Source organism: Cyprinodon tularosa, unplaced genomic scaffold (assembly GCF_016077235.1).
Source record: "Cyprinodon tularosa strain WSP-4 unplaced genomic scaffold, ASM1607723v1 ctg46, whole genome shotgun sequence".
NCBI classification, from domain to species: domain Eukaryota; kingdom Metazoa; phylum Chordata; class Actinopteri; order Cyprinodontiformes; family Cyprinodontidae; genus Cyprinodon; species Cyprinodon tularosa.
Window position 1 is genome coordinate 2,481,197 of NW_024039185.1, and position 16,936 is coordinate 2,498,132.

Consider the following 16,936-nt stretch of genomic DNA (forward strand, 5'->3'; position numbering starts at 1 on the left):
GAATGAAAAGAGCAGCATCCTCCTCATTCAGCCCCCTTATTTAATAGTCTGTTGAGCTACTGTTGCATTAGTTACTTCCAGGTAAACCGGGGTTAACAGCTAAAATCTAGATAATGGGGACTCTCTTTTTTCTAATCATTCTTTTATAAATACTTTAAGTCCTGAAATAAAAGTCCGGATCAGATTAAGGTCTAGCCTTCTTCATGGCCATTCTACATGAATCTAGCTTGATTTAAAATATGTTTTTCTGTGGGGATAATTTGAGTTTTCTGCAACCCATAGCTTTTCTTTTTTTTTTTTTTTTTTTTACCAATTTGTGAATCTTATTATTCCATAAAGGCCAGATTTGTAAACCCACTAATTATAGTTATGCAAAGCATATTTTCCTACCTGAGCTGTGGATCTCTGCAGCTCCTCTGCAGTTACAATGAGCCTCTTTAATTAATGCTTTCTTAACCGCTCTGTCAGTTCAGATGGACACCTATGTTTGGTATGTTTTATTTACCTGCTTTACACCCTTTCCATGTTCAGATTATGGAATCAAGTTCAGTAAGATCTTTAAGTACCTAAACATCAAATCTAGACACATTTTGGGAACATATCAATCTGGAAGACAATCTTGAAGTAAACATAAATTATCAAAAACGACTAAATTCAAATGACTAATGCACTCACATGTACATTTTCTACAATAATGATCACTGACATAGTAAGCAATGCATCAAAGGTTTAGCTAGTTAAATCTAGCCAAGTTTAGCTTCATAAATGACATCAACGTCTACAGGGACCTCATGGAGGCACAACAAGGCCTGTTTTTTTCCCCCTACAACATTAGATCAAAACTATGTGACTGATCTCTCATAACGACAAAAAAAATAACTCACAGTTATGACAGTCATCTAATCCGTTCTGATAAAACACAAATCTGGTCAAATCAAATACAGCATTCATGAGAAGAAAATGTACAAAATAACGCAGTGATTTTTGATTCCTCTCATCCATTTTGTCAAATTTTTTCCCACAAAGATATTTTCACACTTAATTTACTCTAAATTATAAAATATACACTTTATTTACAAGTATAACCTAAATGTAACATCCTCCTATAGAACTAATTTATGGTTCTACAACAGGTAAGTGTGCATAAAAGGGCTAATGAGATACTAAGCAAAGAAAGTAAATAAAGAAAGAAATGATGCTGACAAATCCTAAAGATACATTTTTCTCATATCAACTATGATTTTCCAAAACCCAATCACTGTACAAAATATCATCATGCATGTCACCTCATAACATGGATGAAAAATGTTTATCTCTGTTTAAAAGAAAAACTAATTACCAGGTTTAATTTCACATTATACACTGAAAATTACACAACTGCTCAGCATGCTGAACGATTAATTTTCAGACATTACTGTACTAGTCTTTTTTTCACATGAAAATGGGAACATAAAGCAAAACACTCAATATGGCTCTGAAAAATCTATAATCCAAGTTTTTCTGTTTTCTTTTTTAATCTGTCTGACAGAGGACAGTTCTGTTCCAGTCAATTGGCAGCAAACATTCAAGTGATAACACAAGTTCTTGCACCTTTCAATTACAGCTCTTTAAGCAAAAACTTTGGAAGCACATGGATAAAAAAAAAAATGGTACCAGGACCATAGATTGTTATAGTTGTTTTTAACACCTAAACAAGCATACAAATGATCTCCTTTTATACATGAAAATTGTGATCCTAAATCAGTTTTGATTCTTTTTAAATTTTCTGTTATATTTATCCACCAGTGGTACAGCAATGTGGTTTTTACAATGCAATGCAGCAGAAAAAGGAAAAAATATGAAAGACTTTTCTCACCTAAAACCATTTAAAACAACCACAATAACATCAACGTGGGCTACTCTGGCTATAAAAGTGAAAATAAATAAAAGTCTCAGCTCTTAAAATGTTTCTACACTTATTTACAAGGGGGATTGTGAGTCATGCTAACATGTAGTCTGCCTTTTAAGCATGTGCACTTTTTTTAGGGTAAAAATATATCTGCATATTTACATTTGCACAGCATGTCTTCCAGCATTAAAGAAATATTGCACATTTATTGCATATGTGAATGTGACTTTTTTTAGGCCTTTTTTTGCTCATCTGTTGCTGAATACAGATTGTACATACAGTACATGAAATAGATACATCTAAACATGTCTATCTAATGTCTATCTAAAATCCAATATCTAACTATAACAGATTATTGATTTTCAGTCAAATGAAAATAAAAAAACATTTAAAACTAACAAAAAAAAATCTAACAGTGATGAGGTGAAACAAACAATGAGCAAAGCGTGTTTAATGATGTGGGTTTGTATCCCACCAGTTATATATAATCCATACCTTATGCCTATTTGCAAGCGTTAGTTATTAACAGAGATTGTTAGTAAAGTGCTTGTTTTTGATTTTACTTCATAGTTTAACACAATCTTTTAAATTTGACTTTCTAAAAAAATTACTCAGTAAGGAGCTTTTAAAATACATTGCACTGAAGTGTTCTTAAAAAAATAAAATAGTTAATATTTAATACTTTACTCATATCCTGATAAGGATTTTATTTCTAGTGATCAAATCAGCCATTTAATTTCACCAAACGCGAAGTGGGTAGTAAGAGTATAAAATAAATATAAAGGATTTCTATAAGACATATATTTTTCTGTGTTATTTTGTAACTAGACTCCCTCATCACTTTCAATTCTGGTCACCCCTAATCTTGATTATTCTGCTCTAATCTTGAGTGGAATAATTCTAATCCATTTATTCAGCCTTATGCAGGTTTGCCAGTAAAACATAAAGCCTAAAAAAAGCATGTTTAAAGCCTGGCTTGGTTTGCCTAATGGACATCTTCTAACCTTTGACTTTTCAAACAAAGGTCCACACTATTTAAACTGTAGGCCATATTGTTTTTTTTTTTTTCTATTAAAAGAGAGATAGCTTGTGAGGTTTGTTGCCAAGAAAATTGTTTAAAAAAAACTGTTTTCTTTTAAATTAGTTTACATTTCATTATATTTAAACTTAACCATGGTAATATTCTATTTATTATTCCCAAACCTCTGAGGATTTTTTTTCTCCAACACTGTGCTAATACATTTAATAGAACTTTACAAAGCAGTTCTGGCTTCTATTCCAGGGGTCTGCACCCAGTGACTCTAGAGCTGTGAATGGTTTTTTGGACCTCCAAAATAATTCTCATTATCAGTGCGTATTTTTCCTCAAAAAACCACATCAGTACGCATGCGCTGGCAGACAGAAAAAAAAAGCAGATCCACGGACAGACGTAAAACTGGGAAAAACAGTGCAATCATCACTTATTCATGTCTCTAACTACGTTGCTTGCTGTTTTATATCTTAGGGTTAGGGTCAGGGTTAGGGCTAATTGTAATTTATATTCTATGTTCGTGAATGGTGCGTCAGATGCACATGCGCATACGACGAAAAAAACGTCCAAAATGTATGAAATTACGGTGCATAACTTTTCGTACGATTTCATACGCACTCATAATGAGAATAGGTTGAAATAACCTGGCTAGAAAATAAAAAAAATAAAAAAAAACATCTTACAAGTATAGCTATAATAACAACTGCAGTTTGATATAGCAGGTTTTCATTTTTTTGCCAGGAAAATTTGGCTCTAACTTCCTTGACAAAATAGCAAACATACTGATATTATTCCTAAGATCTATTTTTTCTTGTCTCTAGCCAGGAATCCATAGCAATTTAATCTCATAAAGCCCAATGCCAAAGTGTTTTTTTGCAAAAAACTAACTAGATCTTTAAGCAGATCCTCAGTTTATGTTGTTACACAAGATCCTTCCCTACTCCATCTGTTACCAAAAGAAAGTTACTATTTGCATGTATGGGATTCCATCCCAATTTTAATAAGGTTAGACCTATTTATACTCACAATTTTCCAAGTCATCTTTTTTAAACATTAGACATTTTTTACTTCATGTTTAAATGTTCCTATGATGACAGGATGTTAACATACTTTGCAGGAGAAAAGAACAAACAACAATGATTTCTACTATCCTCACATTATTAGTCACAAATGACAAATGGAGAAAAAAGTTTAGCATTAACATAATGTACAAAGATTTTTTCATCTTTGGCGAAGTGAATAGATTCTTGTTTCATGTTTATTCTCTGGCTGGAGATCCTAGCTTAGTTTTGTGTGGTTCAAAACACAAAATAGATGTCTATCTACAAATCAAACATTTACAATATCAGCTCATTGAGTTTTTTTTCCTTATATCTGTGAAACTAATTTATTTATTTAGCCCATCCAACTATTTTATCATTTCGTCTAATTTAAAGCTACAGTATGTACTTTTACCTCATTTGCATACACGATGCATGCATCGCAACCTTGAACTTGTGACTCCAAAGGGTCACTTCACATTCGAGTTCTTTTAACGTTATTGCTATTTGTTTGCACAATAGAGTATGATATATTTTTGTGCGTATCTCTATCATCCAATCATGAGCATCCTTTCTGCTACAAAATAGAAGGGATAGGAGAGCGACAGCGGCGTAGCTGCCCAGGGGTTTCAAAGTTCTCAAATGGTGGACTAGTGATGGGAGCGAGCCGTAGAGACGACCCAGCCATTCCCGATATGTTATTGAGACTGCGAGATTTCTCTTGGCCAGTTGCTTTATGGTCCAAAAATGTAAACAACCATTTGTGGGTTTGAACATGTTCCATAAAAATTTAACAAAAATGATATATATGAAATGCATGTGCAGAAAAGAAAAGACATTTTCCAGAAAAAAGTTGTTTTTTTTACAAGATTTATAAAAATTGGAAACATGAATTTGCAGTGTATACATTTACAAGAGGATTTTTAAGCATGAAGGAGCACAGAAATGAAAAATAGAAATAAAGTTATTGATTATAAATGTGTTTTAAAAAAAAATCAAAATCAAATAAAAGACACACAAGGACAGACAGAGACAAGACAGACAGGACAAGACAAAACAAGAATTGCAGGTTATGACATGTAATTTTCTCTTTTTTTTAATCAAAGTACAAAGGTTATTTAGAGACTTAACAGCAATTGTAGGCCGATTGCATAAATCACCTAAGTCTTAAAACCTCATTTAGTATGCTTTATATTCAGGTGTTTTAGGCAAACCTGGCCTGAACTTCACAATTAAACACAAACATAGAATTGAAAATCCTTGACATAGAGAAGTTGACCAAGCAAAGTTTTTAAAGAAAAAAATCTAGTTATGTAGCACCAAAAAATATTGTCAATCTAGTTACAGTAGATTTTCATTGTGTGCAAAGTCCTGTTAAATGCAAATGTTTTGTGATTTAAGAAAATGATACTGAAATAAATTATTGAACTTGTTTCCACCTTTAATGTGATAAATATAATGCAAAATTGTAGTTAATTATCACACAAATTTTGTAAAAGGCAATTTACAAAATATTACAAAATAAAGTGCAGTTAGTGTCAACAACTTTTATAACATTCTCCAAATCTGTCAGAGGATATTTCACAGAATTTATTTCAAATCTCTGAAGTTTAATCAAAATCTCCCTCCTTCTTTCCTCTAGCATAAAGCTGTAGATCAAAACTTACTGCTGGGCCTTGCAATTAATCAGAATTTCATTTGGCTTAAAAAAATAGTTTCAGCTCAAAGAAAAGTGACCCTACACAATTATTTTGCAATTATTAGTGTGACAGCAAAAAGTTTTCAGATCTCAGGTTTTACAAATAAACCTTTAAGACATCAGGAAATCAACAAAGCTCTTTTATTAAAATCAAGTGAAACCTTGACAAATGTTGATATTTTAGTTTAAGAAGGCTACATTCTAACCTAAAATCATCTTAAAACTTTATTGTAGACAATGGAGAGCATAAAATATGCATTTAAAATTACATTTTCACCACTGTCATCCGCTACGGTTGTAAGAGCCTGACCAACCTGCTTTGATCCTCAATGAATCATGGAAGGCTACGAAGGATACTTCAGAATTCAGTATACATGTTTTACTTTATAAATAGCTTTTTTAATAATCAAAAAATATTCACAAAAACTCCTCCCTCAGTGTTATGCAACTATAGGTGACTGTCCTAACTCCACCATGATATATACTTACATGAAAGCCTACATTTTTTTCTATCCATCTTTTGACTGATAGCTTTGTACAAAGATCTACTTTTGATCCTTTGTAAATAAAGCCTCACAAATGAACAAAAGCCAGGAAATTATATGATGGAAAAACTAATGGCAGTTTTGAACTCAGGAAGACAAGGAAAGGAAAAAGTCTTAGTTAAGTGTGCACAGTTTTGCAAGCAGGCTTCTGTGCAGGATCCATGTCGCATTAAAGGTGGAGCCCTTGAAAAAATTATTTGTGTTCCTATTTTGCATTTGCATTTTACCAGGAGTCAGTCCAATTTTGAGACCCGCATACAGTCCCTATTTTACTTTTGACTTGTGTAAACTTCAAATGGCCAACGTTAAACAGAAACATTTAAGAAGTATGTTTCATATTCAGCTGTAAAAATATCCTGTAACAAAATCACGTCGTACTTTAGTTACAGTGGGAAATGACACATGAAAAGGAAGAGTGATTGGTGGCTAAATCCAGCTGCGCAAGTGACTTTGTGCAAAGCATGATGGTTGCACTTCTCAGGGTGAGTTAAGAACTTATAAATGGCACAACATCCTTTGTGTTCTTTCCCGCTGTATTTTAGTTGGTAAACATAGCATGCAGATATTGAGTTTTCCCTGCAGGACGGAGCCACAGAGAACAAAGGGCTGTGCTGACGGTGTGATGTTGCATCAGGTACTGTGAAAAACACGCCATTGGTAACTATGTACTGTACCAATGAACTGCTAACACATATAATGGCTGGAGCTTTACATTCTTATGGGAATGACTATAATGATTATAGTTACTATAACAACAATCTGAGAAAACTCCAACCATCACATGATCACATACAGACAACAAGGAACACTCACTGCAACAATTTGATGCCCTTTGTGTCTTCCTGCCGAGAAGCAAACTGGTAAAAAAAATAAAAATAAAAATAGGACAATGTCGTGTTGTGCAGAGTGGCCAGCTCTACCACTTTGGACAACACATCATTGTAAGTCAACCATGAACAAATGTCCTTTTTTTATTTTGGGTCTGACAGGTAAAATATTTATGATGCATCTTCACGGAGCTCTGAAGACACTGACGTCACAAAAATGATTCCTAGGAAGCTCTTTGCCAATTCTGCAGTGTTGCTTCAATCTCTGGAGCAACTCTTTCAGTGCCAGCTTGGATCTTAGAATAGCCAAAATAGTACTTGCTTTGTTTGACTATAAAAGGAGTGAATACACCGCTGTAAAATGTGATTTCATTGTTGACGTAGAGTAATGCTTGCTTTTGAATGGAGGTAAAAGAAGTTCTTATAGCATTAGTTATGAAATTCATTAGTTTAAGTGCTTACCTGATAGATAAATAATAAAATTCAACCAACCATTTAGAAAATAACAATTTCTTCAAATCTGCAAAACTCTTTTATATACTGGAGAAAATCCTGGTAATAAATGCATGCATGTAATTCAGCATGTTTTTCGCTAGGGTGTGCAACTGCACATATGTTTGTGGTGAAATAAGCTTTGTGCAAATGATTTTAGTTAAACAGCAGCGAGTTTGAGTGCTGGGAATTTGGAAAGCCATTGTGCCATTTAATCTTCTTGGACAGATTTAACACAGCAATTAAATACTCCTTTGAGAATTTAATATTTCCACCCAGAAGTGATTTAGTTCTGTGCTTAATATTAAGCATTAGTCCAAGGCATTAACTCAAAATGTTTTACTTGCTTTGATGTTTTCAAATATAAGAGTACCTTTAATCAAATGAAAATATTTGTTTAGTATATGACCTGTAAGGTCATATTATTAAAAAAAGGACCCATAGAGTGCCACTGTATCTGACTAAAATTACCACAAAAAGTGTTATTATTGTTTAAAATTATTATTTTTCTTAAACTTTTACATATTTCGATATTAAATTGATATTACTATATAAATTTCAGTTTTGAATCATTATTAAAACCTACACATTCAATCTATAGCTGTATCATTATTTATTTGTAATCTATGTTTCAAATTGTGAAGTTAAATCCTCATTTGTAAGTTGCTCTGGATCAAAGAATTTTAAGAACGGATTCAAATATATTTATTATTTACATTTCCTTATGCTACAAAAAATGTGAAAGGCTGTTGTTAGATTTGAGATTTTACTGTTCGAAAATGAAAAAGCTGTCAGAAGAATATAATAACATAACTTAGCATCATAAAAAAGTGATAAAACAGAAAAATCCAACTTTTAATATAACTTATTTTGCTCTATGGCTTTTAATTATGTGCACCACTACACCCCCAAAGGTTCATGAATTTCCATCAGATTAGTTTTCACTTATTGATTTGTGTCTTAATAATATTTCGGCCCTGATCATAATTTTCATGTTAAAAAAAGCTTAACTGAAAAGACTTTTATTGTAGTGAAATGAACGGGATTGATCTGATCTGTATTTGAAAAGACTTTGATTCTATACTACTGGATATTAATTGCATCTATTTGTGTATGTATTTTGTTTTATGCCTTAAATTATATTTGCTATTAGCTGGTACAGCCAAAATAAATTTAGCTGGATTAGCTCAGGTTTTAAGGCTATGTAACAGCAGTTTATCTGATTTTCTAAATAAGTTAATGTAATATCATGCTGTGAGTGACAGCTGACCGAAAGATGAATAATGAGAGAGATGAAACACACTGATTTGGTAAAAGGTGCAAAAACACTTAATTGTACAAATATATTGCTATTTCATATTAGTATATTTTATGTGCATTTGTTTAATCTTTGTTTTAAAGATTAATATGATCAAAGATATTTGGCATGAACTCAGTATTGAGTGAGAATACCACAAGTAGCAGCAGGGAACAGTGTAATCAAAGGTGTAAAAGTTTTTTTGCTTCCCACAAACACATCCAACAGTAATATTAATTTATAGTCATCTCCCCTGTTTTAAATATTTTACCTAAAAGAAACATGCTGTTGGCAAAATATTTCTTCTCCTATTTCACTTAAAGCAGTCATCTAGGTCAAAATGTTCACTGAGCAGAAGTGCAAAGCTCAGCAAATGGACAGGAGTGTTTTCATCCATTTGTAACACAACTACAGCTGCTGCAATTTGAGCATCCCTGAGTCCCCCGAAGGCAGTCTGTGAAAGCTTTACAAAGTGCTGTGTGTCATTTTGCTGCCGAAATTCATGTTGTGCAATCACAATCAGTTCTTTAGTTCCTATCTTGCAGATTTTGGTTATCATTTTGCAATTAGTTGACTTCATAAAAGCTGAAGTTGTCTGTTTTCTTCAAGATTCCATCTTCTACTAGAGTTAAGAGCTCGTCTTTTTCCTTATAAACAATTTTGTGGATCTCTCACACCTTATCTCTTTATCTAATCTGCAGGTGTATCTAAATAAATTACAATATTATTACAAGGGGTATTTATTTCCTTAAGAAAAAAAAAAACTAATACTTCCGACGAACACAGATGAAAGTATGTGAAGTATTTCTGTTTATTTGCTATAAAGCAATGACCAGTATAAGAAAGTATGAGGCAATTTAAAATAAAAATTGATTAAAAAACTAAACTAAAGGTACAGTTTAAGGGGACTAGGACTGAGTTAACAAGTGGGTCTTTAGATTAACTTTAAAAAGATCCACAGAACCTTGATATCCAGAGGATGGTTATTCCACAGGAAAGGGACACTTAAAGATAAGGCCCCTTTACCAACAGTTTTCTTTATGATTTTTTTAAAAGCTATTGTCTTGAGATATAAGAGCTTGAGGAGGTACATATAAGTGAAGAGGGTCCAAGAGGTAAGAAGGTGCATATCTGTTTCAGAGCTGACTTCATATGTTTCCCAGATTGCCTTAAGACATGAAAGGTCGCTTTTGAGAACCGTCTGCAAACCTCTACAACTTTTCCTTGGTAGCCAATTGAAAGGGGTATTGCAGTAATCAATGCATGAGGAATCAAATGCACATATGAGTATCTCTGCACTTTTGACGAAATGTGTCTAATTTCTGCAATCTTTTTGAGGCAGACATGCTTAATTACCACCTGTAAATAAGGCTTGAAAGCAAGCACAGGAACAATCCACACTTCCAGGTTCTTAAGCACAAACTATAGTGATCAAACTTTACACTAATTAAAGCACCAAATTGAGTTTCCCCAAAATATTAAGTATGACAAAAAATCAATAAAAAGAAAATCCAGCCTGCTGAAAATGATCTATATGTACTTTAACAGCATCAAAATTTGTTCTGGGCTCCTTTGCACACCTAGTTGCATTGATACACTGTGGTATCAGATAATGATTAAATTAATCATCATAATAATAATTAAAAAATTATTTTCATTTGTAATTATGGGCCAACCTGGGGCCAAGATTCTTGCTTAGGCAGCAACAATGGCGGTCTGTGGGGTTTTCAACTATTCCTCTCTAACCAATAGCCATCAGCTTTTCGGGAAGTCCATCTTAGTTTAATGACAGTTTTCCGCTCATCTGATATGTTGGCTCAGCTCCTCTTAGGTCATTTTACTGGCCAATCATGCATTTTTGCTATGAAAATTTCCCGCTGAGGTTCTGTTTCTCTCCACTTTTCCTCAAAATTGCACTGAAATGTTAAACTTCAATCTAAATGCCTTTTATTTTTCAATCAAATGTTGTCCTTCCCTTTAACTCTATATGAATTTGCTTGGACATAAAGCTATAATGAATAGCCTTACCTTTTGTAGCATATTCTCCTTGTAGGGGTACAGTATATATGTTTTCTTGGATCAACACAAAGTATACACACCTGTGTTCGCCGATATATTAGTGGATGCAGCTCAGATAAGGTGCATGGGTTGCTACTACCGGTACCTCCATTTGCTATCAATGTTAATATGTTTTTTATTGATTTGTTAATAAATTATTAATTGTCTTGAAATTGAGACTTGTCTAACAGTTGTTATGTCATTTCAATCAAATAAAAGAAGAAAGAAATGGCAGTTCACATTAAGGGTGTGCAAAATAATCGTCAAATCGATGCATCGTGATTCTAATTTTTGTGATCTACTGAATCGATTCTTGAAGGCAAGAATCGATTATAAAAAAAAAAAAATGAACAAATAAAATACATTAATGGTTGGCGCACATCAATCAAACCAAGTGGAATACAACTTCCAGTCCAGCAGATGTCGCTGCGGATGTGTTGACGCCTGCTGCTTTGTGTCATAAGCATGTCCGGACTGATTATCCTCATTTTGTTATTTTAAGTTTGATGAATCCTAAGATCTTTTTGTTAGTGTGTCCATGCCAGTAATAGTAATATTTCTGTCCAGTATTTGTTTTCATGGCAACACCTCCACAAGTAATTTAAATAAATACAGCTATGTATGAATTCAGTTGCTTTCAGTTATGTATCAATTGAAGACACTATCCAGATCACACCCAGCCAGTCAGCCACTGGTAAGGGGTGTATCTTTTTCTTACAGTGTTCAGTGAAAATATCCCAATGCATCGCAATATTTCAAGTATCGTGATGCATCGTGATAGAATCGCATCGTGGCATGTGAATCGTGATTCGAATCGAATCGTGACTTCTTTGCCAATACCCACCCCTAGTTCACATGGAAATAAAATGCTAAGCTTGATGTAAACAGTTATTTTTTCTGAATTTCATATTACACCAGTATAACTTCCACACATATGGAGGTAAAGTAAGATTATTTATTTAGACAGGGGTTCATTGCTCATTTGTGGTTTGTGTTCTCGCTCAATACTGGATCAATTCCAAAGATGTTCCAATGTTGTAAAGAATTGCACCCAAAGAAATGTCCTGAAAAGAGAAAGCTTGGTACTTTTAATCCTAAGGCTTTCTTTACACTTGCCAAATGAAATAATAAAAAAAATCTAAATCAAAAAAGAAAAGGGATGTTAGATGAGGTTGGTTGTTTCGTTCATCTTTTTTAGTGAATAAAATAATTATGTTTTTTTTTTATGAGAATGAACATTTATAATTATGAGAAAAGGAATGCAGGTAGAGCTAAACATGTCTCAGCCACTGCAGGTTGTCACAGTCTGTTCATCGCCCCTCTGAGTTATCTGCTGCATTTACAACAACACCAACAGGGCTTTGCTGCTCAGGGATTCTCTGTCAGGGGAAATGTTGAGTCTGGCTGTCACTGTATTCAGTGATGACATAATTTCTGCCCAAAGTCACACTTAATTTACACTATGGAGGGAGCATGTACCTACCTAGAGTCAGACTTTAGTTACACTTGCACTGCAGTGGCGGCCTGGGGATGGGATGAAGAATGAGTGTTAATCACAGAAGGAGCCAGTAATATAGAGGGAAGACTCAGAGGAAGAGAGAAGAAAAGCAAATATTGTGGCCAGCCTGTTTATACCAAGTAAAGTGGTTTCAAATACACATTTAATTATTCTTAGATGTATTTTATAGCAGCACAGTAAAGAGGACTACTTGGAAACCTTCCTTGGCATGTTTGATCCACAGGATTTGCTGACTGCCCAGTTTCTATTCTTAGATTGCCCATCTACAGTATCACTTTACATGTGGTCAATAGCCTGTTAAAGATTGGTTTATCTCCTGTTACCCATAATTAAATGTATAGAGTTTTGTTTTTTTTCATAATGATTACCAAAGCCACAGTATGTGCATACAGTACATAGAGTCTGACATGTCTGCTGGAGAAACTAGATGTAACTGTGTGTCTCGTCCTCTCATTAGGAGTATGTAGGTCACAGAAGCCTGTAGAGTTACTGCCAGTTGTTATTAATAAAGCTAAAGTTGCTTTAGTTGATTTAAAGGGATAGTTCCATCTTTTAGTGGGCTGTGGCGTAATTAGAATAAATCAGAATCATATCTGCAGAATATAGTATATAGTAATATATACTATAATAAAAACTGAAAATTTCAAGTCCTTATGAGAGAATCAAGCTTAGATCTACTACTACAGTAAAAGTCTATGCAAAGCAAAAACCTTTTAAAACACCTAAATTAAAGTCATTTCATGGTTTTAAATTTGGTTTGAATCTGATTGGCATTAGATCGCTCCGTTAGCTGAATGATATTTTTGGCCTAATGTATGTTAGTGTTCTTTTCTTGTATCAGCAAGAAGCCATATGTGTTCATCTATCAGATAAATTGCCACACCCTCCATTTTGCTATCCATTGTTAATATGTTTTCCTTTGTGTTACTAAATTGTTCCATTTGTTTTAATTTAGACTTATGTAACATTTGCTATCATTGCACCTTTTTTATCAAGTAAATACAGAAAGAAAAAGCTATATGGGCCTAAAGAATTGGCCCCAAACAAGCGGCAGTACATATCAAGGATCAGGGATGAGGGTATGGTCATCAGCCTTGAAAACCGTTATCAGCCGATCTCTCGTTGGGCAATTTTCAGCTTGGCTGCCCTCTCAAAGTAAGGTATTTTGCACCATCAATGAACTGCTTTTGATTTAATTTAGTGGAAAGTCAGAGATTTAAGGAACTATTTAAGAGTAAACTTTATTTTCTGCATTTCAATATGTCTGCAGTTTATAAAGCCTCCCATAGAGCAAGCCTTTTAGCAGACAAAAGGGGGGCTGAACAAAGTAAACCAAAGTTACTCTTATTCTTTCGACCTTTCGTCTCTGTTGACACAAGAAAATGTACTGAATTTGGAAAAAACAGCCTTCTGCAAATCTAAGAGCAAGGCTAAATGCCTGTTTTCTTTAGTAATCCTATGTCCTCATTTCTATTTACCTCCAGTATGTATCAGTACATCGCAATTGAAACTTTTAAAAGGCCTCAACAAAGAAAAGAACTAGCATTAGTGAGAAAGATATATATGAACCAGAGGATCTCTGTTTAGCAAACTCTCTATTTGTGTTCCTGCAGGTAAGATACTGACTGCTTAACTACTTCATGTTTTCCAATTTGTTCTTTTCATACACATATCTGAATATCAATCATATGTGCATACTGTACACAAAAACATGGATTGTGATTTGTTACATCTTAAACCTGGCTCAGACAGAATATTTGCAAGGGTTTGTGTAAAGAGACAGATCAAGAGACACACAATAGGACACAACAGAGAATGTATGACAACGTTGAGCTTTTAAATAGTGAGCGAACCCAAGAAAATGACAATGAAGCTTGACAAGTGTTACCAAATATGATCTTGTAGTAACTTTAGTAAATCAAAAAAATATTAAGAGAGTTTGAATGTGCGTAGGATTCCACATAAGGACCTTCATGGCTTACATAATTTAAATAACGTATTACTCAGAAACAGTAAACAGTAAGTGTGGAATTAAGTGTGGCTGAAAAGAAATTATTAGTAGCTTTTTTCAAAACAAGCATCACATCATGACAGGTAAAAGTTTTTAAAGCATTTTTACTACATTGTAAAACTTGGGTTTTTAAATTTGACGCTTCATTGTAATAGTATCCAATTAGATTATCGTTTTTTTGTTCACTGTTACGTACTTTCTTTCCGACTCAAAGGAAGAACACGAGGGAAATCAAAGCACAACAATAAGGCACCGTTGCACAAAACCTAAATGAAAATGTAAAGAAAAAAAATTCCAAGATCTTAACAGAATCAAAACAAGAAAGAATTAACACTACAACACAAAAATACAAATATTAAACAAATTACTGAAACATACTGCACAAAAATATTTGGTGAAAACAATACACACCAAGTTAGAAACAAAAATACAAATAATCACAAAAATAAAAATAATAGAAATAAAACTTATACATAGTTGGTTAAAATGAATCAAGAAGAACAGAAACCAAAAAGTTGAGTTTGAACCAAACAGGACTGATGTCCTCGATGAAGATCTGAAGGAGTGAGGAGTCAAAGGGCTGATATACTGGTTGCCCTTTGTCAGCCATGCATACAGCACTATGAGCACAGAAAATCTAAATGGGCAATAATTCAAAAAAGATGACACGCACAGAAATTAAGAAAAAAAAAGAAAAAAAAACACATTATACTTTAAAAAAGATAAAAATAGGCACAAAAGAAGGAGTTTGGACAGCAGGACAATCCCTCTTTAAAAACAACAGATTTTAAAAGAGAACATCTCTCAAATTTGGCCAGCTTTTCATGATAAAATATCTTCTCATTAATTATGGATTTGAACTGTAACAAGTCTTTTCAATTAGCATTATTATTAATCAAATGTTCTATAAAACCTTATAAGGAATTTTATCAAAATTCCATAGAAATGTGATCATATTATTCAAATAAATTTCCACAAAAAGCACCCATACTCCTTTGATGTTTTGTTATTTTAAAAGAAATATATCTTCTCACAATCACAAACTTTATAGTAGAATCTATGATTCACATGTGTAGATCAACACAAAGCAGTGTGGTAAATGGAAAAGGAAAATAGGATTTGTTTTTCTTTTAGAAATTATGTTAAGAACATTAGTTAAGAGACCGCAACAAAGAGAAAGGAATGGGGGCAGAGGTTCACCCACCAGATGGGCAATATTTCAATTATACCACCACAGCTTCAATGGAATAGTTCAGAATAAAAGATGATGTGTTTAGAATTCCCTAGTCCAAGTCTAGGGAAAATATCAAATAGAGAATCTGCGATAAATCTTGTAACCGAATGTCCATAGATGCACTCCATCCAATCTGACTGTTTCGGAGTTTTATTAAAAGAAAGAAGTGCAAATATTTTAGTGACTAGATAACAAAAAATGGAGAGGCATACTCCCAAAAAAAACTGCAGTTTTTCCTGCAGTGAAATTTGTTTCTACAGTATTGATTCAAAATAGTTGAATCCTTATAACTGAACTTTATTGATCTCACATTGGAAAATTTACCTCTGCATGTAACCCATCCCTTTGGGGAGCAGTGGGCTGCCATCATTGGGCTCCCGGGGAGCAGTGTGGGGTTAAGGATCTTGCTCAGAGAACCAGTGGGGCTCAAACTTAGAACCTCAGTATTCCAAGCTCTATGCCCTCTATGCCCTAACCACTAGGCCGCCACTCCCCTATCCCGATCTAACAGTTCAGATCTTCAATAATAATAAAAAAAAAAGGTTTATGACAATGCTACGTTTCTGTTTTACTTTACATTTACGCACTACTTTGTGTTGGTCTGAACCATGAAAAAAATTCTTTGTGGTTGTGAGATCACAAAATGTAAAAGTTAATCAGGTTTCAAGGTAAGCAAGGATTAGATCAATTATGTTTCAATTTTAACTGTAAAGCAGTAAGTGGTATCACTTCTTCTAGTGCATAAGTTTTAGTAGTTTAAGGAACATGGACCATTTTAGATCTCCAGCCTAAAGGTGCAAATTAAAGCGTGCAATTTGTCTCTAGGTTGCCTTGAAGTGGTGTTCTAATGAGTCAAGTAATTATTTTCCTCAATGCGCTCCTGATTTGCTTTAAAGGGGGATTTTTGTGTCACTTAAATTGCAGTTTGCACAGAAAAACCATTTACAATGACAGCATTATTAGCGCCCTCTAAAAGCTTGGACAGTTGAAAGGCTTGCTTACCTTAGACAGCATGAAGCCACTTGTTAGTCAAACCTGTCACAGCATTTGTCTGTCTGGTCAGTAAGATTCAGTAAGTGTTTCAGTCGCCGAGTGCAGCATATATGCCTTTTTCACTTTCTATAAAGGTCTGCACTACACCAGGCACTGAAAGCACTCTCACACCGTCTAGCGAATAGTATTTCAGATCCATCACACGCTCATGGCAAAATACTTTGTAAGTTACCTAGTCAGTGTTGTAGTGGACATATTTTGTTACTGTTTAATACACGTATTAAAATGCAGCAAAGTTGCTCA

General features: G+C 33.8%; 1 protein-coding gene across 14 annotated transcripts in view; it reads right to left on the reverse strand.

The window, feature by feature from the left end:
• Window positions 1–16,936, reverse strand: part of LOC119793695 (potassium voltage-gated channel subfamily C member 1-like) — a 74,281-nt gene that overhangs the window by 7,495 nt on the left and 49,850 nt on the right. For 4 of the 14 annotated variants that reach the window (XR_005282124.1, XM_038300924.1, XM_038300921.1 and 1 more), the window contains one exon: window positions 12,360–12,400. The exons of 4 other annotated variants lie outside the window; for them this stretch is intronic. Coding sequence is in view for 7 of the 10 variants with exons in the window: in XM_038300924.1 (XP_038156852.1) it covers window positions 12,366–12,400 (35 nt within the window). In the remaining 3 variants the exon portion in view is untranslated. Of the gene's footprint in view, window positions 1–3,578; window positions 4,691–12,359; window positions 12,401–16,936 lie in introns of those variants that run through there. 6 more of the 14 variants (XM_038300916.1, XM_038300914.1, XM_038300915.1 and 3 more) reach the window with 3 other exon arrangements.